The following is a 27866-nucleotide window of genomic DNA, read 5'->3' as shown; positions in this document are numbered from 1 at the left end:
TTAACAGAAAACAACTTTGTTTTTCCTTTTTATTTAAAAAATTATTATATAAGTTATGCGACAGTAAAAAATTCATACGACAGAAGGTGTACATAGAAAAGTCATTTCCTTACTCCAAAATACCACTTCCAGGAGTTTGGGTATCATTCTAGAAGTGTGCTGTCCATATGTACACATACTTTTCATTTAAAAAACACATCCACATTTCATGGGTGTCTTTCCACATCAACATATTTAGGCCTGCTTAATTCTTTTAAGACTAGATAACTGATTAAACCAGTTGCCTATATAGGTGGACATTTTGATTGTTCCCAGTATTTTATACACAGCATCTTTATATGCTGGCACATTGAATGGGAGTGGGTGAGTGCTAGGAAACATTTCTCCTAAAAGCTTACGATCTTCATTGACTAGGATAGTTAATGATTGGAATAGACTTTTGACAGCAATATGGCTAAGCTGTCAGGTAGATTCAAGAGCTTTGGATCTCATTGCTACTAAAAAGAACAAGGTCATTTGTATGGCAGTTCTGAAACAATCTCATGTACTAATAATGCTCTTCTCAGATGAGTAACTACAAATCACAGCAAACAGAAGAGTAGCTTACATATAAAAAGGTCACGCCATGTCAAGGAAATAACTGAAGTAGCTCAGCAAATAGCAAAAAAGAAAATGTTTTAGAACAAGCTGTTTTACTGTGTAAATGATAAATCTTATATTTACTGTTTAAATTCAGTGGCTGAAAGAATCCCTTTGTAAAGATGAAAAAGAAGATTACATGCATTACTTCTAGACTGCATTACTCTTCGGAGAAATATGACCTAATAGTTAGGACTTGGGTATTATTGTTACCTTTTCCTTCACCTCCGCATCATGGTGATTAACTAATACTCTCATTTTTTGGGCACATTCTTCTCCATATAAAAGGAAGAACAATGACCCTTTAGCGAAAGCAGGCTTAGCTAAATGGCCTTCCTTTTTGCGGCAGTTATTTATGTTCTGAAATAGTGTAAGAACTCGAAGAAGAATTTCCTTTGCCACGTGGCCATCATAAAGGGAAAGGAATGATGAATCCACCTAAAATATGAAACAGTATATTTCAATAATACATGAAAACATTTTCATGTTTATTTTCACATTTTAAAACTGTTAAATACATTTTAAAAATCTTGTCATAGAAAATTATCCCTAAGATTATGTAACTTAAATGTAAAATCTTATGTAACCCCACACTGTATACTAATGGGAAAGAGGTTTCATGTTTTACCTGAAAAAAACTATTTCCTTAGAATCCTAGAATATAATCATTTGGAAAATCACCCATTTTCATTTTTAAGACCCATCATACAGGCTTCATGGGAAGTCAATTCACCAGTCAAACATTTACTACATACCCTGCAAGGGATGAGCAGATGAATACAACAGGGTCTCTTCTCTACAGGGGTAGAGGTCATTCTAGCTCTGCAACACCTTTGCTTCCTTCAGAACACTCGTCTTAGTAATCTTATTCATTTGTTACATATTCTTGTGTAAGCTCCATGAGGATAAGCACCATGTCATCTGTACTGACTGCAATATCTTGGCACTGGGCCCAGCACCTGGCACATACTAGGGCTCAATAAATACTAGTGTTTCAGCAGATAATAAGACACATGTGAACATAAACAAATCAAGTGTGAAGGATATGATGAGATAAGTGTAACCCAAATTGGGTAGAGACAGAAAAATTACTATATTTTTTTGCTAGGGAGACCTTTTCAAAAACTATTTTTAAAAGTAAAATATGCACATTACAAAAATTTTAGGAAATTCATGTAGGTAAAAAGAACAAAAAGAAAATCAACATAGTATTGCTCCTCAGAGATAATCTCTTAACATTTTAAAAGTGATAAATCTATATATTTAATATTTACAAAACAAATTTTTAAGCTATTTACTTTGGCACCCAGTAGTCCTTCTGTCATGGCTGGATTTTCAGACAAATTCAATAGCAGTTTCAAAACTTGAACCTGAAATAAGAATAATAATGGTTTACTTCAGACCCAGCTAGCATGAAATTTCCCCTCCCTGTCCTCTCACCATGTCACATTTTAAAGTTCTGCCTTTGCTTCAAGGTCTGGCTCAAATTCTCTTACTCCATGGAGGCTTTCTAATTCATGTTACATGAAAGGGCTCCTAGGCTGGCTGGCTGGCTTGCTCCCCTCCTCCCTCCCTCCCAACACATGGCACTGGTTTTAGAGCAAATAAGACACAGCAAAAAAGGGCAACTTCTGGCCAAGATGGAGGCCTAGAGAGACATGCTGCGTCTCCCTCCACAACTAAGAAGGAATACAACTACCTCAAAACTAGAGACAACCAGAAGTTTCAGAAAATCAAGCTGCATGGAAGTCCAACAAAGATATAAAGAAGAAATACTCATCCAGACAGGTAGGAGGGGTGAAGCCGGGGTAGAAAGGATGCAGTGTGGTGGCGGCGGCAGCGGCAGGCCAGCAGATAGCACAAACATTTTAAAAAGTCAAGAAAGACACCTGGGGAGCACTCCCAGCACCAGACCAGACTGCACAGCTCATGGTTCTAGCACTGGGGACAATAAAACGTCATTGCTTCTGACTGTGCAAATCAGTGGGGGTTGGGGCAGAGGCAGAAACTACAAGTCTCTCAGCAGAGTCTGCTTGTTTAAAGGGTCCCCATGGCCCTAGAATGTCCACAGACCTACCCACTTTGGGAACAACAGCCAGGGCAACTGCTAGAGAGGCGCCAGCCCCATATGGAAGTGGGAGAAGTGCCTGGAGAAGGGCGAGGGCTGAGCAAGTGGCATTGTTCCCTCTCAGACCCCTCCCTTACATACAGCATCACAACGTGGTGAAACGCATCGCCCATACTGACGAATACCTAAGACTCCACCCCTTACAACATAAAGTGTGTGACAGCTCTACCTAAGACACAGAGGGCAAACAAATACAGGAGCCTGCCAAGATGAGGAGACAGAGAAGTATGGCCCAAAAGAGGGAATGGATCAAGATTCCAGTGGGAGAACAAAGCAATAAGGAGATAGCCAACCTAACAGATGCAGAGTTCAAAACACTGGTGGTAAAGATGCTCACAGACTTGACAGATATCCTTATGTAAGGCAAACGCATAAGGGAAGAAGTGAAGGCTATGCTAAATGAAATGAAGGAAAGTCCACATAAAACCAATGGTGAAGAGAAGGAAACCAGGATTCAAATCAATGATTTGGAATATAAGGAAGAAAAAAACAGTAAACCAGTACAAAATGAAGAAACAAGAATTGAAAAAAATGAGGAGAGGCTCTGGGACAACTTTAAACATGCCAATATCCAAATCATAGGGGTGCCAGAAGGAGAAGAGGAAGAGCAAGAAATCGAAAGCTTATATGAAAAAATAATGAAGGAAAACTTCCCAAATTTGGTGAAGGAAGTAAGACATACAAATCCAGGAAGCCCAGAGAGTCACAAACAAGCTACACCCAAAGAGGACCACACCAAGACACATCATAATTAAAATGCCAAAGGTTCAAGATAAAGAGAATCTGAAAAGCAGCAAGAGAAAAGCAGAGAGTTACCTAAAAGGGGTGCCTATAAGACTATCAACTGGTTTCTCAAAAGAAACTTTGTAGGCAAGAAGGGACTGGCAACAAGTATTCAGTGTGATGAAAAGCAAGGACCTACAACCAAGATTACTCTATCCAGCAAAGCTATCATTTAGAATGGAAGGGTAGATAAAGTTCTTCCCATACAAGGTAAAGCTAAAGGAGTTCATCATCACCAAGCCCTTATTATATGAAATGTTAAAGGGACTTATTTAAGAAAAAGAAGATCACTCAGTGGATTGAGTGTCGGCCTGCGAGCCAAGCGTCGCTGGTTCGATTCCCAGTCAGGGCACATGACTAGGTTGCACATCAGGTCCCCAGTTGGGGGCGCAAGTGAGAGGCAACCACACAGTTATGTTTCTCTCCCTCTCTTTCTCCTTTCCCCTCTCTCTAAAAATAAATAAATAAACAAACAATAAGTTATAAAAGAAAGATCAACACTATGAACATTAAAATGACAACAAACTCACAACTATCAACAACTTAATCTAAAAAACAAAAATGAAAATAACTAAGCAAACAACTAGAACAGAAACAGAATCACAGGTATGGGGGTCATTTGGAGGATTATCAGCTGGGAGGGGGGAGGGGGAGAAATGGGGAAATGGTGCAGGGACTAAGAAGCATAATTGGTTGGTACAAAATAGGGGACAGTGAAGAATAATATAGGAAAGGGTGAAGCCAAAGAACTTATATGCACGACCTATGGACATGAACTAAGGGGGATGGGAGTGCAGGAGGGAAGGGGGGGTACTGGGAAGAGAGGAGCAAAGGGAAAAGAAATTGGGACTACTGTAACAACATAATAAAATATACTAAAAAAAATAAAATAAAATCACAACAAACAAACAGAAGACACAGCAGTGTTATTTAAACCTTATTTTTTCAATACTTTGTTAGGAAGCTAGGGAGAATACTGTGAATGTCTTCACTATCCACCCCCACCTACATGCATACCTAACACATAGTAGGCTTAACATGTGTTACATAAATCAACTTTATTATGTAAAATATGATCTTTGGAACAAAAAAGGAATCTGTCAAAGCTCAGTTTATTTCTATTTAAAGTATGAAAATTTTAAAACAGTTTGGTTATTGAGGTTAAATAAATAACAATATGGCCTTTTTTCTTAGTAGGTTATAACAAATTTTTGAGCTCACCTTTTTTATGTGAAAAATGTTTTACAATCATTTTAAATAGGCAGTGATAGAAATAATCAGAAACAAATGTTAACCTATAGCCAAGTAGCTAAAATATTAACATTCTTATCACTTATAACTGAAAACTTCATAATAAATTCAAATAGAATTCCTACTTTAAAGACAAAGGTCAGACAAAACTATAGTTTCTACAATATACTTGAAATATACTTGAAATTATAGTGAGGAGCAGGGAGGGGATTCTGAAGGCAGGAAATGGTGACAAATGTGCTCTACAGTAGCTCTGGGAAGGAACCTAGATGTTTATTTTATAACTTTGTTTGATTACAATGGCATTATATGGTTACTAGGGAATATTTAAAGAAAAAAAGAAAAACAGCAAAGCACAAAGGAAAAGGAAATTTATATTTCCATGACCAGAAATGATCACTTAAGTTTTGATATTTTTCTCTAGTCTTTATGTACCTGTCCTATATACTCATATATTCCTTTGATCATGTTGTACATACTAATTTGTTAATAGAGGAGGAGAATGTATGGCATTGCTTAATTTTATTTTTTTCATCAACTATTATACTTTTTCCTGTGGAAAACTGCATGAAATATTGACATTAAACTTAATTTTCTTAAAAATTTTTAGTAAAATTAAATGATCATGATAAATTTCAAAGAGTGCAGAGGGGAACAAAGTAAAAATAAAAGCCACCATCCTATTTGCCCATTGCACTTCCCAGATGGAAACCATGGGAAACAGTTTCTTGCATGTGCAGAGATCATGTTTTTCAAATAGACATCCTTTATGAAATTACAGCCTCTTAACTTAAAAGATCAAGACGACTTCTGACCTTTCTTTAGTGTGCTCCCTGGAGATCTGGTCTGGCCTGACTGTCTGCCAGCAACATCAAGAATGAGTAGGAATAAACACTTGTCTCCAATGTCAATGAAATTGTGAAAAAGAAAACAGGGACAAGAATTCTAAAATAGGAGAACCTCAACCCATGAAATAGCCTAGATGAAGTCAACAGAATCTAAAAGGCCCACCAGGAGTGAAGGAGGGCAGGTTTATAACCAGGAAATAGTAACAGCAATAGCTATATAGTGTCCTGAACTAAAACCCGATGTTGACATGTTCTGTAGAAGAGAGTTAAACATGAAAAAAAAAAAAAAAAAAAAACAACAACCCATAAAGTTAAGAGTACAACTACAGGTTAAACAGCTATATATGTATTTCGGTTTGAAACCACATTGTCTGTCTCTCATCACATGTGCCATCTTGTTGTGGCTCTAGGACATTTCTTTTAAGCCATTAGTTTTCTTCTGCTAGATGTAGCAAACCACTGTTAATTTATGCTAAACATCCACTATTTTTATTTAGTTTCAGTACTTGAAAGGTTATTATAGTACGTACAGTGAGATCACTTATTAAAAATAAGACTTAAGCCTGGGCAGGATGGCTCAGTTGGTTGGAGCATCATCCTGTGCACCAAAAGGTTATAGGTTTGATTCCTGGTCAGAGCACAAACCTAGGTTGAGAGTTCAATCCCAGTCTGGGCACATATGGGAGGCAACTGATCGATGTTTCTCTCTCACATCTATGTTCCTTTCTCTCTCTCTCCCTTCCTCTTTCTCTAAACTTAATTTAAAAAAAAATTTTTTTTTTCTCGAGTGAAGATTAAAAAAAATTTATCAAAAGCTATTTTGGTGGTTATTTACTAAGAAAATATATACAATGGATACATTTTCCCCCTTACAAATGGATTACTATCAAAGAGTTCAGTCCTGGCTGGTGTGGCTCAGTGGACTGAGTGCCGGCTTGCAAACCAAAGCTTGCAGGTTCAATTCCCAGTCAGGGCACGTGCTTGGGTTGCAGGCCAGGTCCCCAGTTGGGGTGCGCAAGAGGCTACCAATTGATGTTTCTCTCACACATCGAGGTTCCTCTCCCTCTCTTCCCCTGTCTCTAAAAAATAAATAAAATCTTTAAAAAAGAAGTTCATTTGTAGGTTGGAATTTCAAATTCATTTTTTTAATGGAGAAACATTATAATTGGTGGTTAGTTTCCCAGACAGACTAAAAAAGCAAATTTTCTATCCCAGAAATATTATACTAGGCAATGTAATGGAAAAACAAAACAGAAATATAACATATTATTGTAGTGTGAGTCACCTTTTAAAAAGTCATAAAATATATTAAAACATAGACCAAGTCTGAGACTCTACAGCCCCAAGGCCAGACTTGCCAGTGTTCCTCTGAGGTTTTGGGTAGGGCAGCTGCAGAGAGATGCAGAGGATAAATTTTTCCTACAGCTGCAAGGGCATGGGGTAGAGGGACATCTCCATGGACCCCCAGGGGCTGGAAGTTTCCTTGGTCCCTGGAGAGAGAGATGGTGATAGGTGCAGGCATTTTGGAAATTGCCTATGGGTGGTGCAATATTGTTAAAATATTACTAATATGATTATTACATGAATTTTGAATGCCTTTAGGTACATCCAAATAAGTTTGGCAGCCGCAAATATTAAAAACCCATATAGAAACATCCCAGAACATTTTTTAAAAGGACTATAATGAGGCTCTACTGTAATCACAATTTGATAACCTCAGAAGTAACTTCAGTGACATGGAGTATTTGGAGTTGGGCTTCGCATTTGGTTTTTCTAAATGCTTGTGCATTTTTCTGTCAACTGTGCCAAAAAACAGAGACCAATATAGTAAAACACTGATGGATCAACCCAACTAATCAGAAGCTTTGATTAGTCTACCTTCTGTTTTTATGCTATTTCTTGAAAAATGGCACTTGATAAGAATGCACACTAATAGGTTACTCAAGTAACTTTTATAGGGTATCTCCTGAGATCCTACTTAATTCAGCTCAATCTATTGCTCCTAAGTCCACATAACAGGTTAAAGTGAAGCATCCATTACTAGAACTTAAAGAGCAGTTTTAGAAAGATTTTTCAACCAATAATGGCTGAATCAAAAAAAAAAAAAAAGTTTTTTTAACCCTAAGGTAAGCCAAAAGTCAATTAACCAGCACTATCATTTGAAGACTCCTTTCTGATGGGGGTGGGAAACTAGCTACCTTTAATAAAAGGTAAACTGATGTGCAGAAAACCAAATAATCTATTGATAAGCAAAATATATTATTTTCATAAGTTAACTTTGAAATTCAATATTAGGGGATAAAAATAATTTACCTCCATGGGCCTATGTAAGGGTTTTTAATAAATTTTAACTAAACTTTCTTTTTTGAGGGAGATGTAAATTCAATTCCAATCTTATAAGCTTGATGCAATAGCTCTTACTACTTCAAGTAATAACCAATTCTTTCATACCTTGGTGCTTCCATTTCCTGTAAGCAACACTTGGAACAGGTCTGTGATGTAACTGTTAAGCAGGTGTTGGTGGTCATTGGTAACTGTCATGTTTGTTAACAATCTCAGTCCTGCAAGCTGCATGGGGGAGTTCAAGGGACCAGAGAGGACATCCTCGCAGACTTGACTGACATACACCTGGAGGTGGGGAAAAGAAGAAAGCATCTTAGAATCTCCAAAATTTTTCTATTGAACAGTAACTTTTCTGCACAGTAGAATAGGGTGACTGTTCAGGAAGAGACTGGGTCCTCAGAAAAGACATTTCTTTGCTTTTCTTTTGTTTTTTAAAACCTCATCTAAGAATATGTTTATTGATTTTAGAGAGGGGAAGGGAGAGAGAAACATCAACGTGAGAGAAACATCCATCTGCTGCCTCCTTACGCACCCCATCCATGGGTCAAACCCGCAACCTAGGTACATGCCCTGACTGGGAATCGAACCTGCAACCTTTTGGTGTATAGGAAGACACCCCAACCAACTGAGCCACCCAATCAGGTCAAAAAGACATTTCTTCCAATTCTCAGAGTTTGATGACTTTTTTAGAGTTGCCTTTGTTAATGCCAGGAACTGTGCTGAGCATTTTACAGGCATACCTCACTTAATCTGTAAACAACTCTAATGAGGCAGGTATTACTATGAATATTTTACAGAAGAGAACTTTAAAGTCTGCCAGGTGCTTGTATCCCCTGCCCCACCCAGTATAAGTGGGATGGTGTAGGAGCAATTCTCAACACCAGTGGCCTCTCACTTGTTGGGAGCTTCCCGATGCAGTCTACCTTTCTGCATCAACTGCTCTGAGCACACCAGAATTAAGAAGTAACATGTGTGAAGCCACATGGCAAGTACCTTAACAGTAGAAGCGTGGAGGTACATCAAGTTAGAAGAAGGTGGGAGGGGAAAGTAAAATAGAATTTTGTTTTAGAATTAGTCCTATAAGAAATAAGTGGAAGCAAAACTATATTTGGTCCAAGGTACATATATATCTAAGGGTACATGTATGACCTCCTTCATGATACTGTTAACCATCACTAGCAAAAAGTAATGCAATACCAACAGTACTCCTATTTTACACATGATAGAACTAAACCCAGTGTGATGTGAAGTTTTTTGAACTCTATTTTCTATGTCTGGCCATGGTCATTCCACTTTGGAAAAATGATGTCTCACAGGTAACTGGTATTCACCCAACTAAATCTGAACTCTACCCAAAGTTCTAACTGGTAAGAAAATTCCTAATATAAAATGCTAAGGAATTACAAATTGTCCCATAAGCCAACATTAACTTTAAAAAAATGTCCAGATGTTTATATGTTACCACAGAAACTAAAGCAATGGTAGTAAAGCGAAGAGAGATTCAATTTTTAATCTGGTTTCAAGATCTAAATGATGTTTACAAGTCAACTACCTCTCTTGAATCATAATTTCATTACACATACATCCTTACAAAAAAAAAAAAGGCATTACCTTAGTTCTTTATAAATCATATTTTTTATGACGATGTCTTTCAAAGCATTTCCTAAAATGTATTGGGCATTTACATCCCTATTATCTCTGAATCTTTCACCATTTCAATTCTAGCAACAAGATTACCAAATTGGTCAGTTCAGTTATTCTTGATCATGTGCACACTTTACCTGTCTTTTGTCTTGTAATTCCTTCTTCCCCAACACTACCTGTAGAAAACTTAGACCTTAAGAGCCAGGTTGTACTCCACCTTTTATAAACTTTTTGATGAGTTCTCCCCTTTCTATGTACTCAATGATGTTTTTACTTATATTTTTCCTTAAAGAAATTCATTATGTTCTGTGTTGATTACAATCACCTATGAGCTTGCCTTATTCCTTCTAGCTTTTTTCTACATTTTGAGTTTCTTTATTTTTAAATATCTTATTGATTGTGCTGTTACAATTGTCCCATTTTTTCCCCTTTTGCCCACCCACCCCCACTCCCTTCAGGCAATACCCCCACCTTCATTCATGTCCATGGGTCATGTGTACGAGGTCTATCCAGAAGGTATCCAGCCATGTAATATGAAAAAGAGACATTTATTGAAGAATATACAAGATACAAGAACACTGTACATATGACAATGACACCTCTGTCCCTTTCAAAGTAGGTACACCTCAGGACCTCACTATTTTCCCAATCGCCACCAGATGCCCTACCATATTTTCAGGAATCTCATCAGTGATCTGCAATCTTTTCCCTTTTAAAGGTGATTTTAGTTTTGGGAAAAGCCGTAAGTTGCAGGGTGCCAAGTCTGGGCTGTAGTGGGGCTGAGTCACCTAGGTGATTTGACGTTTTGCTAAAAAGCTCTGCATGAAATATGACACATGAGCAGGCACGTTGTCATGATGAAACTGCCAATTACCAGTTGCCCATAGCTTCGGCCTTCTGAATCATCCAAATAGTTTCCACAGAGGAATGTTCAAGCTTAATGCAAAATTTGATACATGTGTTGCTCTACTTGCTGAGTCATTTTGAATGCAACAGCCACACAGTACACACGCTCACTCAATCATGTCTTACTGCCCCGAAAGACTAGTGCACTGAGGTCATCATTGGTCATGCATGTGCATTCCAGTCCTCTCTCCTGGGCTGCCAGGTTACATCAATGTCAAGCAAACTGTTCTTGTTATATAAATAATGGCTGGACTTTTCTGGACAGACAAGGTATAAGTTCTTTGGCTATTCCATGTCCTATATTGTACTTTACATCCCCATGGCTATTCTGTTAACTACAAATTTGTACTTCTTAATCCGCTCACCTCTTCACCCACTCCCCAAAACTTCCCATCCATCTGGCAGCCATCCAAACACTCTAAGAGGGAAAGGAAGGGAACCTGTCTCTGTAGTTCTTGTTGGTTAATTTTGTTTTTTAGATTCAATTGTTGACAGGTATGTGTTTATTGCCACTTTATTATATTTATTAAGTTTTGATCTTCTTTTTCTTAAATAAGTCCCTTTACCACAATGCTTTGATGATGATGAACTCCTTTGGTTTTTTCTTCTCTAGGAAGCTCTTTATCTGCCCCTCCATTCTAAATGATGTCTTTGCTTGGTAGAGCAATCTTGGCTGTAGGTCCCTGCTTTTTATGACTTTGAATATTTCTTGCCAATCCCTTCTAGCCTGGAAAGTTTCCTTTAAGAAATTGCTGACAGCCTTATGGGAATTCCCCTGTAGGTAACTAACTGCTTTTCTCCAGTTGCTTTTAAGATTCTCTCTTTATCTTTAACCTCTGGCATTTTAATTATGATGTGTCTTGGGGTAGACCTGTTTGCGTCCATCATGTTTGGGCCTCTCTGTGCTTCTTGGACTTGCATGTTATTTCCTTCACCAAATCAGGGAAGTCTTTATTTTTTCAAATACATTTCCTATTTCTTGCTCTGTCTACTCCTTCTGGCACCACTATGATGCCAGAATGTTGCTATGCTTGTAGTTGTACCTGAGACTCCTTACACTATCTTTATTTTTTTGATTCCTTTGTTGTCTTGTTGCTCTGCTTGGTTGTTTCTTGTTCCCTTATGTTCCATATCATTGATTTAATTCTCAGCTTCATCCACTCTATTGTTGATTCCCTCTCAATTGTTCACTTCCATTAGTATATCCTTCATTTCTGCCTGGCTCTTTTTATGCTGAATTACTCACTGAGTTCCTTGAGCATCCTTATAACCAGTATTTTGGAATCTGCATCTCACTTACTGCTTATCTCCATTTTGTTTAGTTCTTTTTGGGGAGTTTTGATCTGTTCTTTCATTTGGGCCATATTTCTTTGTCTCCTCATTTTGGCAGCCTCCTGTGTTTGTTTCTGTGAATCAGGGAGAGCTGCTATGACTCCTTGTCTTGGTAGCATGGCCTGTAGGGTCTAGTAGTACAGCCTCCCCTATCACCCAAGCTGGGTACTTGAGGTGCGCCCTTCGTGTGGGCTGAGTACACCCTCCTCTTGTAGTTGAGCCTTGACTGCTGTCAGAAGGTCTATAGGAGGGATTTACCCAGGCCAGTCAGCTGCAAGGACTGGCTGTGACCACTGACCATCAACCTCTACCCTCATGGAGGATCAGCTCTGCAGGGGGCAGGGTGGTTGTACTCATGTGTCTGTAGCTGTCTACTGTGTAAACAGACTCTTGGGTCTCCCAGGTGGTGCAGGTCAGATTCAGGTACCACCTATCTTCCACCCCGGGCCACCCAGCATGAGCTACAAAGCAATCTGCAGATGGCTGCTACTTGTGCTAGGCTTGGAGGTTCCCATGCAGAGCCAAATATGATTGAAAGCTGGCTGCTGCTAGTGCCCAGCCTAGGGCTGCTTAGCTAGAGGTAAGAGGGCTGGGGGCAGGCTCGTAAATTGGGTGGGGCAGAACCTCAGGTAAATGCCAGGGCAGGGCAAACAGCATAAGCCAGGTTGATGGAATCTTAGATATGGCTCCCACCTGCCTGTTCTGTGGCTCTGTCGGGGAAGGGCTCAGAAAAGGCACAATGTCCTCTGCCCACCTTTCTGTCTGGGAGAAAGCTGTCCCCCAGCTCTCACCCTGATGTTAGACACTTTAGTTTCTCCCTCTAAGCCACTGGTGCCTTTCAAGCTGTTACCTTGGTGGTGCTTGAGCTCAGAGGGTATGCATCTGAGTAAGTTCAGCACAGGCCCTTTAAGAGGAACTGCCAGGGAGTCCAGTAGTTTTTTTTCACTGACTCAAATCCCACTGATTTTTACAGCTAGAAGTTATGGGGTCTTATCTTCCTGGTACTGGAACCGTGGTCTGGGGGCCTTTGTGTGGGGACCAGTTCCGCATCTCCTACCCTTCTGGATGGATGTGGTTTCTTTAGTTTTGTAGCTGTCAGACTTTCATTCGACTTAATTTCTTATGGTTCTGAGTGATTCTAGCTGTCTTAAAAAGATATTAATCACATTCATTTTTAAATTCTGTACCACAGATCAGGAGCTCAATAAATGTTGGATTAACATAATTTCCTTATTTGTTGTATCTTTCTGCCTCTGGCTTGATTCCTTTACCACACCTGGATTAAATTGCACCTCTTATTGGCTGGTTCATATCCCTCCCTCCTCTGCCTTATTTTTCCCATTAAAAAATGGGCAGAGGACCTGTTAAATATTCTGCCAAAGAGGAAATACAAATGGTGAACGGGTTCATGAAAAGATGCTCAATATCACTAATCATCATGGAAATGCAAATCAAAAGCACAATGAGATATCACCTCACACCTGGTAGAATGGCTATTATCAAAAAGACAACCTGGCTGCTGTGGCTCAGTGGATTGAGTGTCAGCCTGCGAACCAAGTGTTGCTGGTTTGATTTCCAGTCAGGGCACATGACTAGGTTGCATGTCAGGTCCCCGGTTGGGGGCGTGAGTGAGAGGCAACCACACAGTGATGTTTCTCTCCCTCTCTTTCTCCCTTCCCCTCTCTCTAAAAATAAACAAACAAACAAATTAATTAATTAAAAAAAAAAAAAGACAAGAGTTAAGAAGTGTTCATGAGGATGTGGAGAAAAACGAACCGTGTGTACTGTTGGTGGGAATGTAAACCGGTATAGTGACGACAGAAAACAGTATGGAGATTCCTCAAACAATTAAAAATAGAACTACCATATGATGCAACAATTCCACTTTTGGGTATTTTATCTGAAGGAAACCAAACACAATCTCAAGGAGATAGCTGGACCTCTACATTCACTGTAGTATTATTCACAATAGCCAAGACATAGAAACAAACTAAATGTCTGTTGACAAATGGATAAAGCAGATGTGATATACAAAATGGAAGAGTATTCAGCCATTAAAGAGAAAGAGATCTTACCATTTGGAACAAAATGGACATTATACTAAGTGAAATAAGTCAAACAGAAAAAGACAAATACCAAATGATCTCACGTATATACAGAATCTAAAAAACCTAATTTATAGAAAAAGAGTAGCATGGTGGTTGCCAGGAGCTGGGGATTGGAGAAATGAGGAGATGCTGGTCAAAGGGTACAAACTTTTAGTTATAAGATGAATAAATTCTGAGGATCTAATGTACAACAGGGTGACTACAATTCATATGTTGTATTGTATACTTAAAAGTTGCTAAAAGGGATTTTAAATGTTCTCACCACAGGGGAAAAATAAAAGGTAATTATGTGAGATGATGAAGGTGTTAGTTAACACTATGGTGGTAACCATTCTATAATATATACATGTATCCAATCATCACTCTGGATACCTTAAAACTCAATACAATGTTTTATCACAATTATATTTCAATAAAGCTGGGGGGGAAAGGGTAATTCCTGGCCATAAAGTTATAAAGAGAATCTATTAAAACTTCATTACTGACCTTTTTGTTATTTTCTCTTCCATTTATAGAAAATCTTATACATCTGTGATTTCAGATAGCTTACCTTTATCTTGATCTGATTTTCAACATTCACGCTCAGGTTACTCAGTGCATTTAAAGCCTTCTCTTTAATACTGTAGTTGGGATCACTGATTTTGCTTCCAACAATTGGAATACCACCCAATTCACGAATAATGACCTAAGCGAAAAAAAATAGAACCATAAATTCAATATGCGGCCCCTACATCAACTTCTTTACATCAACAAACATAAATAAAAAGAATTAATAATTCTTTGGAAATACCTTTCTCATATAGCATCTATAATTTCTATTTTAAAAATTTTACCATCCATATTACAGGTAAAAAAAAAAAATCAATTGAAAATAAAATTAAGATATGTAATTATTTAAACTACAGCATGGTGATATACCAAGGTTTGCACAGCTACTGTAATGATCTCAAAGCAATTTACAAACACAATTATTTTACTTTGAAATAAGTTATATGATTTCTCTATACAGGCAAATTTATACGAGTATTATGATTCAGAATACTAAAGCAGTGTTTTGCTAAAATGTATTCTTTGGAATACTAATCCCCCAAGATGTTAATAAATGTTCCATTTTAAAAAGGGTGTGAGGTTTTATGGTTAAGTAGGTGTGGGAAACTTTGGGTATAACAGTTTCCTTATTGTGATGCATTAATGTTCATGTGCATTGGGAAGCTCCCAGCGGGGAGTAATGAATATAGTACAGATGAATCATGAACGTGGATTGGAAATGCAGAAGTACAATTATACACAGATTTTTTTCAATAAAGGCATTTTCTCTCCCTTATTATTCTCATAATGACATTTTCTTTTCTCTAGCTTACCTCATTCTAAGAATACAGTATACAATACATATAACACAGAATATGTTAATCAACTGTTTTTGTTATTTGTAAGGCTTCTGGCCAACAAGTTTTGGGGGTTTCAAAAATTATTTGCAGACTTTCAACTGCATGGAGGTTGGTGCTCCTAAACCTTCACTGTTAAAGAGTCAACTGTATTTTTATGAACTGCAGACAAAAAGAGGGTTATTTTTCAGTGGGGAGGGGATGGGAGAAACACCTATTAACATCTGGCAGAATTAGAGTCTGAAAAACTGCTTCCAAATTTTCAAAGGAAAAGTAACTTGGGAATTTCTCACAATAAATTACAATACTATGATACTATGTGCCTTTGGCCCTGACACTGAAAGACACAATTGCTTCAATTGTTACAGGAAAAATAGGCTGAAAATGACTACTGTCATTTTTACCAGCAGCCCAATACCTTTAGGCTACTGTTAAGGGAGCATAGCACTGAGAGAGAAAAAAACTCCCTCTGCAATTTCAGGTTCAGGTTCTTCCCAAGGACTCATGGTTACCAGAAAACAGGCCTTTTTCTTTTTCTTTTTTCTTTTTGTACTGCTAAAGCAGATCAAGGCACTATAATTAATGATAAGGGGCACTAACTCCCATTATCCAAGAAAGTACTCATTCACCAGTGGCTATTGACTCACTGTGAGTACAGTTTGTTTCAGAAGGATATAAAATTATGGCATTAGACATACCCCAATATAGGCATGCTAACAGATTAGTTATTCTCTGTTTTTGTTTGCCTGGCACCCTTCTTTCCACTGGGGCAGACATGGTACCTCCTCTATCCAATATAGTCCCTGGTGGGACTGCTGGCCAGCTGTGTTCACATCCACCCCTGTTGTTTTAGCTGTAGGGTGCTCATGTGAGTCAGGCCTTACTAATCATGGTCCATGGTGCTTTGACCCAGCAAGTGGTCCAAGGAGTTGGCACTTGATCCTAGCATGGCAACTCCACCTTCTGGATTATGAGTTTTAGGATTGAAGCCTTCAGAGACCAGTTGCTTATTTCCATCCCTGTGAAGAAAACCTCTTTGTGGCCAGAGACACAAAGACCAATACACAAAAAGAAGCAGGGGTAAAGCAGACAGAAAATAAAGAGAGCTGATAGCACTTTCCAAGCCTTGAACTGTATTCACTTGGCGTCTGAAACCAGTGCTATTCTTGGACATACGAGTTAACTGAGCTCAATATTCTCCCTTTATGGTATAGAATAATTTAAGCTGACTTCTGTCACTTGCAACTGAAAGAATGTGAGCAATACACAAATATTCTTTACATTTCATTATAAATTTCTTGAGCTTTATAGTAAACCTTGCCATACTGGAGAAAACAGGACTGAAATAAAGTGTAAATTCAAATTAATTCTGCATTCATGACAATGTTAACAAAGGGCATAATATGAAAATAATAAAAAATTTGCTACTCTTTCTCTATGGGGGCGCGGTGGGGGCAGAGACGAAGCGTTCAAATTAAGCTCTTTAGTCTTGGTGTCCAGTCTCTACTTGTAGAAGCTGTTTACATTGGTTAGTGGTTGTCAGAGCAATCCAGGGACCACCTGCACTAGAACCATCCTCATAAATTACTACTGTAAAGCATGTACTTACATGTTCTGCTGCTGAATTATAAATAAGTAAAAAGGCGATGCAATGCTAACCGTTAATTAGATACACTTATTATGAATGTGATACCTGTGATCAACTTCACAGGGATCTAGAAACCTATTAATAATCACATCAGAAGTAAATAAGCATTACACTATAGTGTAAGTAGTCACATTGTATAGATGAGGAAATTGAGGCTCTGGGAGGTTAACTCCTCAGGGTCACAATTGCTGCTGGTGTGTAAGAACGACAAGCGCCTGTCATCGAGACTAGGACATTTACCTGGTTAGCTGAAAAGGCTGCATTGTTACCCAGAGTGACCAAAGCTCTTTCAATAATGACAGGATCCTCAGTTGACTCAAGCAGATAAAGGAGTTTCTGAAGTTGTTCAGCATTTAGGACATCATCATATGAACCATTGGTTAAGTCTTCTGCATAAGAAGAAAATTATTTAAAGTTCACCTAAAATCAGTGTGAGATTTAAAAAATTTTAAAAACAGTATTGGATGCTTTGATGCCAGGCACAGTATTAAGCACTTTATGTGCTTTATCTCTTTAATCTTCAAGTAACCCTGGGAAAAAGATACTATTGTAATTCTCAATTTACAGGTGGGAAACTGAGGCTTATAGACATTAAGATATGAGTAACTTGCTATTTTAGTACGACACTGCATGCAAATAACACACACCCTTAATGTAAACTGCATTTTCTGTTTCTTTTAAAAATCGGGTACACCTATCCAATGAAAACTCTTGACTATAGGAACGGCATATGCATTAAGCAGACCTTTTCTGATCACTATTTTAAGAGCACCTCTGGCAGGAGAAAAGGTTAGGGGAGTAACCCAGTCATGTTTCCGGGGTGGCATTTTTGTTTGGTTTGTATGAACAAGGCACTGAGGACTGGGATGCCGGCTAACAGTCCTGTCCTGCTGGGGGTGCTGACAAAAGAAAAGCTGTCATTCTGAGTAAATGCTAGAATACCCAAATGCTAGATCTGCTCAGTGACTTTTTAAAGTTTATAGTTCTAACCTTCAAAAAAATCCTCTGCAGAAATCACCACAAGAAAAACAAATACCATTTTTGTAACAGTACGATTACAGGTCAGACAGTGCATGTGTCCACAATACACTACTGGGGGTGGGGAACAAGAGAGGTTATACAAAATAGATACTATATGATGTCACATCTGTACTTCCCTTTCAAAATATATACACCAGGGACTTCCAGCCAAGACGGAGGCCTAGACTGACACACTCCATCTCCTTCCACAACTAAGGAATACAACTACCACAAAACCAGAAATAACGAGAAGTTCCAGAAAATAAAGCTACATGGAAGTCCAACGTATGAAGTTATAAACAAGTGGTGCTCCTCCGGATGGGCAGGGGTGGAGAAGTCAAGTTGTGCTGGCTGCAGAACCTGCAGTAATGGTGGCCAGATGGCAATAAGCACCAACACCTGTATTTAGGGGAGGGGAGAAGCACCTGGGGAGCACTTCCAGCTGCAGAGCAAACCTGTCAGCTTGTGATTCCAACACCAGGGAAGGCAGACCCCCATTGCCTTGGACTGTGAGGCCCAGAGGGGGTGGGGATGGAGGAGGTGGCTCCTGGTCTCTCAGCGGACAGTGAACGGCAGGAATCCATCTTGGACCCCCACCCCCACAGAAAACACCATAGCATGGTGAAAAGGGTCGCCTGGTTGTGCCAGTTGCACAGGGCTCTGCCCCCTATAGCATAGAAGGTGTGACAGCCCTGCCCAGGAAGCAAAGGTGAACATAAAACTGTCAGGATGGCACAGATCATGATAGAGATCCCAGTGACGCAGCTGACCAGCCAGCAAATATCTAATCTAACGAAGCAGCAGAGAGGAAATCTTTCTAAGGCATAGTTCAGAGCTTTGGTTATACGAATGCTTACAGACCTAACAGTAGATCTTAAACAAGATGGGGAAGGAATGAAGGCTAGTCCTGCTGAAATGAATGAAAACACATATGAAACTAGTGGTGAAGAAAACCAGAGATCAAATCAATAAATCGGAACATAGGGAAGGAACAAACAGTCAACCAGTGCAGAAAGAGGAAACGAAAAGTGAGGAAAATGAAGAGAGGCTCAGAAACCTATGAGACAGCTATAAGCGGGCCAACATCCAAATCATAGGGTTGCCAGAGGGTGAAGAAGAAGAACTAGAAATTGAAAAATTATGTGAAAAAATAATGAAGCAGAACTTCCCAAACTTGGGGAAGGAAATAAGACTTACAGGTCCAGGAGGGACAGAGAGTTCCAAAAAAACTGGACCCAGGGAGAACCACACCAAGACGCATTATAATCAAAATGTCAAAAATTAAAGATAGAGAATCTGAAAAGCAGTAAGAGAGAAGAAGAGAATTACGTACAAAGGGGTCCCAATAAGACTATCAGCTGATTTCTCAAAAGAAACTCTGCACGCAAGAAGGGACTGGCAAGAAATATTCAAAGTAATGAAAAGCAAAAAACTAGTCACAATTACTCTATCCAGCGAAGCTGTCATTCAGAATAGAAGGGCAGAGAAAGTGCTTCCAGGACAAAGTAAAACTGAAGAAGTTCATCAGATCCAAACCACTGTTATATGAAATGTTAAAGGGACTTGTTTAGGAGGATCAAAACTATGAACATTAAAATGAAAACTGTATCACAACAACCAACAACAGAAGCTAGGAAACTGAAAGAAAGGCAGACTAAGTAGACAACAAAAGTGGAAAAAGAATTATAGGCATGGGGAACATTTTTGGGGGAGGTCAGTGAGGAGGGGGAAGGGGGGGAAAGGGAGGGAGATGGTACAGGAATTAAGAAGGAGCAGGAGGGAGTGGCGTAGACAGGAAGATGTTGAGAAGAACTATATGCAAAACCAATGGGCATGGACTAAGGAGAAGGGGACAACTGTGGGGAGGGGTGGTCACTGGGTGGAGGGGAACAAAAGGAAAAGGAATTGGGACAACTGTAACAGCATAATCAATAAAGCATATTTTAAAAAATGTACCAAATTATTATAGGTGGTTATCTTTGGGTGCTGGGATTTAAAATGACTTTTATTTTCTACCCTGTGCTAATGAGTACTTTCTGATTTGTTAAAAAACATGTTTTACTGCTCTAATTAAAATAATTAAATCTACTGCTTAAAGAAGAATCGCAAAAACTATTAGGGAAAGGGACAAATATAGATTATGGGGACCAATAAGTGATATGATGTCCTGAGAAAGCCAAATAAGAAATCAATGATTAGGAAAATATGGAAGCTAAAAAGCTAGCAGATTCTCACTCCCAGGTCTTATTATCAGGATATCTGGGCCCTGGTTTTTACTCATAAATCGACTCATTTACACCTTATAGTGGTTTCACCCAAAGAATATTTGAGAAGATGAGTAAAAGAATGACAAAAACACAAATTTCTAGAATTGAAAGAATTTTAGGGTTCATCCAAACCTGTAATTTTACACACAAAGAAAGAGAAAGCCAAGATCATTTAAGGATTTGCCTCAAGTCACACAGAAGTTAGTAGCAGAGACTAGAGAAGTGAAAATACAAAGCTATGGCCAAGTCATTTAGCCTTTTTGAGTCTCAGTTTTCTCATTTCCTAAAATAAAAGGGTTGGTCTCAGACTATAAGTAGTTCCAAAGGTTCCTGTGCCACTTGGAAGTGTGTGATTTTATACACATACATATGACAGGAATATAATAAATTTAACTCAGCCATACTTCCAAGACTTCAAAATCTTATTTTTTCCTTATACATTTCCACACAAAGCCATTTTTACTGGGTTGACCAAAAAGTTTGTTTAGTTTTTTCCATACGATGGCTCTAGTAGTGCTTAGTTGTCTTTAACTTCATTCGAAACAATTGTGTTAAGTTCTACTGTGACAGCTGTCATATCAGCATGCATTAAAAAACTTATCAAAATGGTGAATTTTTGTACTGCCATTTTAATATTGAAGATGGAAGAAAATACTTAACATTTTTGGTGTATTAGGCTTTATTTCAAGAAAGGTAAAAATGAAAAAAAAAAAGATTTGTGCAGTATATAGATAAGTATTGTGACTGATTAAACCTGTCAAAAGTGGTTTGTGCAGTTTCTTGGTACTAATGACATTTTGGTCAAATACTTCTTTGCTGTGGGGTTGTCTTATGCCTTGGAAGATGTTTAGCAGCACCCCTGGCCTCCACCCGCTAGAAGCCAATAGTGGGAGATAACCGATATACTCAAAATACCCTAATCAATAGTTACTGGTGAAAATGAAAAATGTGTTTTATTTTATGGAAAAAACTAAACAAACTTTCTAGACAACCCAATAAAAAAGTTTTAGAATTATTGTGTAAATTATTTATAAGTGGTTAAATAAAATTTTACAGGGAAAAGTGATAAACCATAAAATTTCCACTTGAAGGGAAGAGGTATAGTGTGGTAGTTTAAAGTAAGCCAAGGCTACAGCGCTAGACTGTCTAGTTCTAATACTAGCTAAGCTATTTATTAGCTGAGAGATTTAACCTCTCTAAACCTCAGTTTCTTCATTTGTCCAACGGGAGTTAATAGTGTCTGCCTCAAAGCACTTTTCTGCCTCAGATACTGTGAAGGCCTAGAATATTTTAGTTGTTATTTTTTTAATAGGACCCACAGCTAGTTGATAACAACACTGGCTCTAGAATCCAGATCTTTTCACTCCCAGTTCGTTACTACCCCCTGCCCATATACCACCACATTCCTCTTAATCTAGTAAAATGAGGAGCCTCATTTAATTTTGTAAATAAACCCTATACTTTCTTCTTGAATTTTTAATAAAAACCATGAATTATCTTTTCAGTAAAGAAATAAACCTAGAACTCTAAAGCCTTCAGAGGATGGTGATCATCAAATACCCAGCTTTTCCACTGGTGAATTTTTAAACTACTACACAGGTTAGGTGAACAGGTGTCCGAGTTATCCACTTATCTTCGTGTCAATAAGACCATGAAAGAATTTTGGACTCAGTGTCACCATTTCCTTAGGTAAATTGAGAAGAAGTTACAATTCTCAACAAAAATGATAAATGACTACCAAATAACATTATAGCAAGATTAATTTCAAGATAACTGTCATGGTACAGATTCATTCCAGTCAGAAATACAATATGCTTTCCTGTTTGTGTAGCCTTATGTCTTTCATTTTAAATTATCTTAATATAGGCTTCCTGCTAGATGTATTCTTAGCCTTTTAAGTTTTTATTGCCATCATAAATAAAATATTGTCAATTAAAATTTTAAATTGGTAATTGCTTATATACAAGAAGCTACTGATCTGGGAATACTTTTCTTGCCTCCAAGTTCCTTTACTACCTCTTAATGCTTCTAAAAGTTACTTAGTTGATTCTTTTTGATTTTTCCAAGTAAATCATGTCACTTACTAATTATAATTTTGTCTCCTTTCTAGTACTTATGCATTTTTTTTTTTTTTAATCAACCCATGACTCCAGGACAATGTTGAATAGTGGTTGTGAGAGCAGGCACCCTTCTCTTGTTCTTCAATTTAGTAAAGACACTACCAGTAGTGTTTTACTACTAAATATGTTTGATTTGGTTTTTGATGGATGCTCTTCATCAATTTCAGAATATTTCCTTCTATTTATTCCTAAATTGCTGACATTTTTTTTTCCAGAAATGATAGTTTTCAAATGCTGTATTATGAGGTCATCATGTATTTTTGCTTTTACTCTATATTAGTGCAATACATTACGTTAATATATTTTCCAATATAAATCTTCCTCATATCCATTTGGCCCTGGTATATTATTACTTTAATCCTCTAAAGGATTTGATTTGCTAATATTTTACTTAAGATTTTTATATTTTCATTTATAACTGAGACAGATTTATAGCCTTTTTATGCTATCGTTGTCAGGTTTTGGTATTAGGTTGTTGAATGAATTGTGACTGTTTCCACTGTTTTCAACACTCTCAGTCTTGACAGTATAGGGATTATAAATTTCTTAAACTTTAAGACAAAGAAAGATCACCTGGCTGTGGTTCAAGATGGTGTTATAAAAGATCCTGAAGTCACCTCCTCCCGGAGACAAACTGAATGTGTAGTACACACAGGCCACAATGACCTCTGAAAGAAATCCAGAAACTGAGTGACTCCTACATATTGGGCAAATGAGAAAAAACTACATCAAAACAGGCAGAGACAAAGCCTTACCATAAAACTCACCCTTGCCACAACTGGGAGGAAATTCATACTTCTAGATTCTCTCAGAGAAATGAAGGGCTTGGATGCCACACCCTGTGCCTTTGTTTTTAAGTCTTCCACCTGAGAGCTGGGTACCTTATACCAAACATCTAGCTCTGAAAGTCAATGGGACTTGCAACTGACAAGACCCACAAGGCTATTAAAAGACAATACTAAAGGGATTGTGCAGACTGCCTCTGCTAACCTGGGGCCCAGCCGAGGCAGTAGACTAAAATCAGTTTTTCCCAGAGAAAGAGGCCTATTTGCTTATCTTAATAGCTGTGACCTAAGAAGCAGGCTTCAATTTTAACATACAAATGAAGTGAACATTAGTAGAGGGAAGAAAGTAAAGACTAGAGCAGAAATAAATGGAAACCAAGATGGGGGAAACTCTTCCAACCTTATTTTATGAGGCCAGCAGTACCCTGATTTCAAAACCTACAAGAATGCCACAGGAGAAGAAAGCCACAGGCCAATACAGTATTTCTGATGAACAGATGCAAAAATCTCAACAAAATGTAGCCAAACTGAATTCAACAATATATTAAGAAGTTCATCATGATCAACTGAAACTTATTGAAGGGATGCAAGGATGATTCAACATCTGCAAATCAGTCAATGTGATATACCACTTCAATAAAATAAAGGAGAAACATCATTTGATCATCTCAATGGATGCAGAAACAAGTATAGAGGGTAAGTACCTAAACATAATAAAGACCGTATATGACAAGCCCATAGCTAACATCATATGGAGAGGTTTTTCCTCTCAGATCAGCAACAAGACAAGGATGTCCACTCTTGCTACTTTTAGTTAACACAGTATTGGAAGTCCTAGCCAAAGCAATTACAAAAGGAAAATAAAAGGCATCCCATTGGAAAAGAAGTAAAACTGTCACTATCTGCAGATGACATATGACATATAGAAAACCTTAAAGACTCCAGACATAAACTTACACATACATGATCAATTAATTTATGACAAATGAGCCAGATATATACAATGGGGAAAGACAGTCTCTTCAATAAGTGGTGTTGGGAAAATAGAACAGCTATATGCAAAAGAATAAAACTGGACTATCTTACACCATGCACAAAAATTAACTCAAAATGGACTTAAAGACTTGAAAGTTAGACCTCAAACCATAAACCCCTAGAAGAAAACATGGGCAGTAAGCTTCTTAACACAGGTTTTGGCATGATTTTTTTGAATTTGACACCAAAAGCAAAAGCAACAAAAGTGAAAGTGGGACTATATCAAACTACGAAGCAAAGGAAACCATCAACAAAATGAAAAGGCAACTTATGGAATGGGAGAAAATATTTGCAAATCATGTATCTGATAAGAGGTTAATATCCAAAATATATAAAGAACTGATGCAACTCAATGGCCCCAAAAAACCCCAAAACAAAAATCTGAATAGGTATTTTTCCAAAGACACAAACATGGTCAACAAGTCCACGAAGCAAAAGCACATCAAAACCATAACGAGGCCCTGGCCAGTGTGGCTCAGTTGGTTGGAGCACAGTCCTGTGGACCAAAAGGTTGTGGGTTAGATTCCCAGTCAGGGCACATTCCTAGGTTGCAGGTTTGAGCCCCTCAGTTTGGGCGCATACGAGAAGGAAGCTGATCGATGTTTCTGTCTCACATTGATGTTTCTCTTTCTCTCTAAAAAGCAAAGGGAAAAGTGTCCTTAGGTGAGGGTAAAACAAACAAACAGAAAAACCCACAATGAGCTATCACCTAAAAGAGACAACAAAATAGACAAGAAGTAACAAGTGTTGGTGAGGATGTAGAAAAAAGGGAACCATTTTGCATTGATGGTGGAAATATAAACTGGTGCAGCAGCTATGAAAAACTGTATGGAGGATCCTCAAAAATTTTTTAAAAAAATACTACCATATAATCCAGCAATTCTACTCTGGGTGTTATCTAAAGAAAATAAAATCACTGCTTTGAAAAGATATCTGCACCCCCATGTTCATTATTTACAATATATGGAAACCACCTAAGTGTCCCTTGGCAAATGGTTAAAGAAAAAGTGGTGTGTGTATATATATGTGTGTGTGCACGTGTGTATGAAATATTATTCATCCAGAAGAAGGAAATCCTGCCATAAGTAACAACATGAATTGATCTTGATGACATTATGCTAAGTGAAATAAGCTAGACAAAGGAGGACAAACTGTATCTCACATGTAGAATCTAAGAACAAATAAACTCAGATACAGAGAACAGACAGGTGGTTGCTAGAGGTAGTGGTGGTAGTTCCATTCATAAAATGGGTGAAGGCATAAACTTCCAGTTACAAAAGAAATAAGTCCTGGGGATGTAATGTACAGCTTGATAACTATAGTTAACACTATTATATACTTGAAAATTGCTACAAAAAGTAAGCCTTAAAAGGTCTCATACCAAGAAAAAAAAATGTATGTGTGGTGATCATTTTGCAATATGTACATAAGAGTATATCAAATCATTATGTTGTACTTCTAAAACTAAGGAATGTTATATGTTAATTGTATCTCAATTTAGAAAAGATCACCCTCTAAAACCTAAGCATGATGCTGACAAAATGGGTATCTCTCAATCTTCTTCAAAGACAAGGTGTGGCTTCTGGAAGAAGGGACTATGAGCAACTTATTTTGTAAGCTGCCTGACCTAAGGTAATAGTGATTTTGGAAACTGGTAAAACTAAGTTTAAAAGTAAGACTTTGTCTGTCTTCATCAGTATGAGAAGGTATGTGAGCGCAGGCCACCAGACCAATTGCTTATAAAGAAACATCTTTGACACAAAGACTACAAATTAGGCTTTGTAAATAAGGATAAATGCAAATCTTAAATTAAAAAAAAAAATGGATTTCTCCCTTGTGCAAAAAAAGACCTCCCCATCCACTCCCTTTTCTTACAGCATTTCCTTGAGCAAACTTGTAATTCCTTTATCTGTCCCTTTGACATAAATATACATCTTTTAAAAAGTTAAGTAAGCCTCTTGTCACTTTACAACCCAATGAAGTCTTTCTTAGGGGCTTTGGGATTATCTGTTTAAAACTTAAACATCAAGGAAGATCAGATAGAGCTGATCTCCTTGTCTCTGAGTTTAGGCTTGGAACCTGGTCCCAAGTTATAACCACCTGTTTATCATAAAGAAATAAAAGTCTTATTTTCCCCCTGGATAAAAGCTAACACAAATAGCCACCCGAACTACCAGTGGGTGAACTACATTGTATATAGGGAGGTAGGCACTTCCCAGTAGCAAATGCTGCTGTCAAGTCCTCTTAAGGACAAGTTGTTCATCTTTAGAACATGTATATAATATGAAATAGGTTACATCTGCCTGTGTACATAAAAAGGTGAGAATTCTTTGTCTTTGTAAATACGATTACCAGATTGCCTGTGATGGGTGTAGCAAGCTGGTTGAATGTTTATTCTATAATAAAGCTATTTATAGTAGTTCTTTTCTCCATTTGCAGAGAGGAGTTTCTTGGTTGGCAGATTTTACTTATTTCCCTAACAGCTTCCATTATCTGAAATATTCCTCCAGAACATTCAGTAAATTGTTAGAATCCTAAATGCACCTACCAACTTATGGACAGAAACCCAATCCTGTACTTGTCTACCAGGAGGGCATCCTCATGCAGACAACAGTTACGTTTTGAAATAGCTGTATCTATTATACATCTATCTCCAGCAACCTCTCTTCCTTCCAAGGCAATTGCACGCAGAATTTCTACTGCCACAGGCCCCTGCAACACCCCGTCCACAGTCGGGGGACCCCCTTTGGTAGCACAAAAGCCGGGAGTAGCTTTAACGTGAGAGGCAATCAACACGCTTCCGAAAAACCTAATCCTCAGCTGTGACGCCGGACTGAGAGAGAAAGTTTGGGCAATTTTTCATCCCAGGATTTTCAACAAAGAAGTGGAGGCAGGGAAGAGGCTCAGAACCCTACTCCCATCAAGTGGACGATACACCCTCGGCCTCTGGGCCTCCCTCCCTCCTCAGGCTCGGCTTCTTTTTTCACTCTGAACACAGAAAAGCCAGTGGCGCCGGCGGCATCTTCAATACCTGCCCCTGGGAAACCCCCAGTCCCCGCCCACCAGCCCGCCTCCCCCTGGCCTCACCCGCGGACCGGGAGGGTCGCAGCCGAAGTTTCTGGCTTCCTCGTCGCTGGCCCCGCGTCAGCCTGTAAATACAATAGCAGGCGCCGGCCCCGAGAACCAGGCCCGCCGCCACCCAGCCCGCGTGCCGGGCGCCGCCCATGCTACCGCTGGAGCCTGGGCACAGCGCAGGACCTAGCGCGGGAGGCTCTTGGGCGCCACAGCCGGCCAAACTGGACCTGAACCGCCCGAGAAGAAAAATGGAAGTCTGAGCTCCGCCTCCCGGAAACAGCCCTGCGAAAATAGTAAAACCGCCCATTCCGGCTGCGACACATCCTGGCGGCTACTCTAGGTTGGGAAAGGTTCTGGTCGAGGAGAGCCCTACTCCGGGACGAACTTGCCACACTGCATGACCCGATGAGAACAAAAGGGACCCAAACTTCCACCGCCCGGGGGTGGGCTTCCTTGGACTGCCTCCCTGGCCCGTCGCCCCTGGCCCCAGGCCTGCCCACCGCTTGAAAGTATGGGGCAGCCCCGCCCCGCCCCTCGGTTGCTGGGGCA

General features: G+C 38.8%; 1 protein-coding gene across 1 annotated transcript; it reads right to left on the bottom strand.

Moving 5' to 3' along the window:
- Positions 1–27578, bottom strand: ARMC10 (armadillo repeat containing 10). Its single transcript, XM_090287307.1, has 6 exons — positions 27330–27578; positions 17256–17404; positions 14533–14667; positions 8101–8277; positions 1938–2009; positions 1–1077 (listed from the first exon to the last, which is right to left on the bottom strand). Exons 1-6 carry the CDS (start codon positions 27466–27468, stop codon positions 829–831), a joined length of 921 nt encoding a protein of 306 aa, XP_090143433.1. The 5' UTR covers positions 27469–27578; the 3' UTR covers positions 1–828.
- Between the last annotated feature and the right edge of the window lie 288 nt (positions 27579–27866).

The sequence above is a fragment of the Furipterus horrens genome, unplaced genomic scaffold, assembly GCF_987537825.1.
Source record: "Furipterus horrens unplaced genomic scaffold, mFurHor1.1.pri manual_scaffold_9, whole genome shotgun sequence".
NCBI classification, from domain to species: Eukaryota; Metazoa; Chordata; class Mammalia; order Chiroptera; family Furipteridae; genus Furipterus; species Furipterus horrens.
The sequence above is the reverse complement of the archived record's forward strand: the minus strand, read 5'-3'. Positions and strand labels throughout refer to the sequence as shown.

Bases quoted from the DNA above. Each gene is read 5' to 3' on its own strand.
- ARMC10 (XM_090287307.1), bottom strand. From the start codon at position 27,468: ATGGGCGGCGCCCGGCACGCGGGCTGGGTGGCGGCGGGCCTGGTTCTC. The intron at 17,405-27,329 runs GTGAGGCCAGGG...CTTCTTATGCAG, and splicing joins GCGACCCTCCCGGTCCGCGG to AAGACTTAACCAATGGTTCA. The intron at 2,010-8,100 runs GTATGAAAGAAT...TTCTTATTTCAG, and splicing joins CAGGAAATGGAAGCACCAAG to GTTCAAGTTTTGAAACTGCT.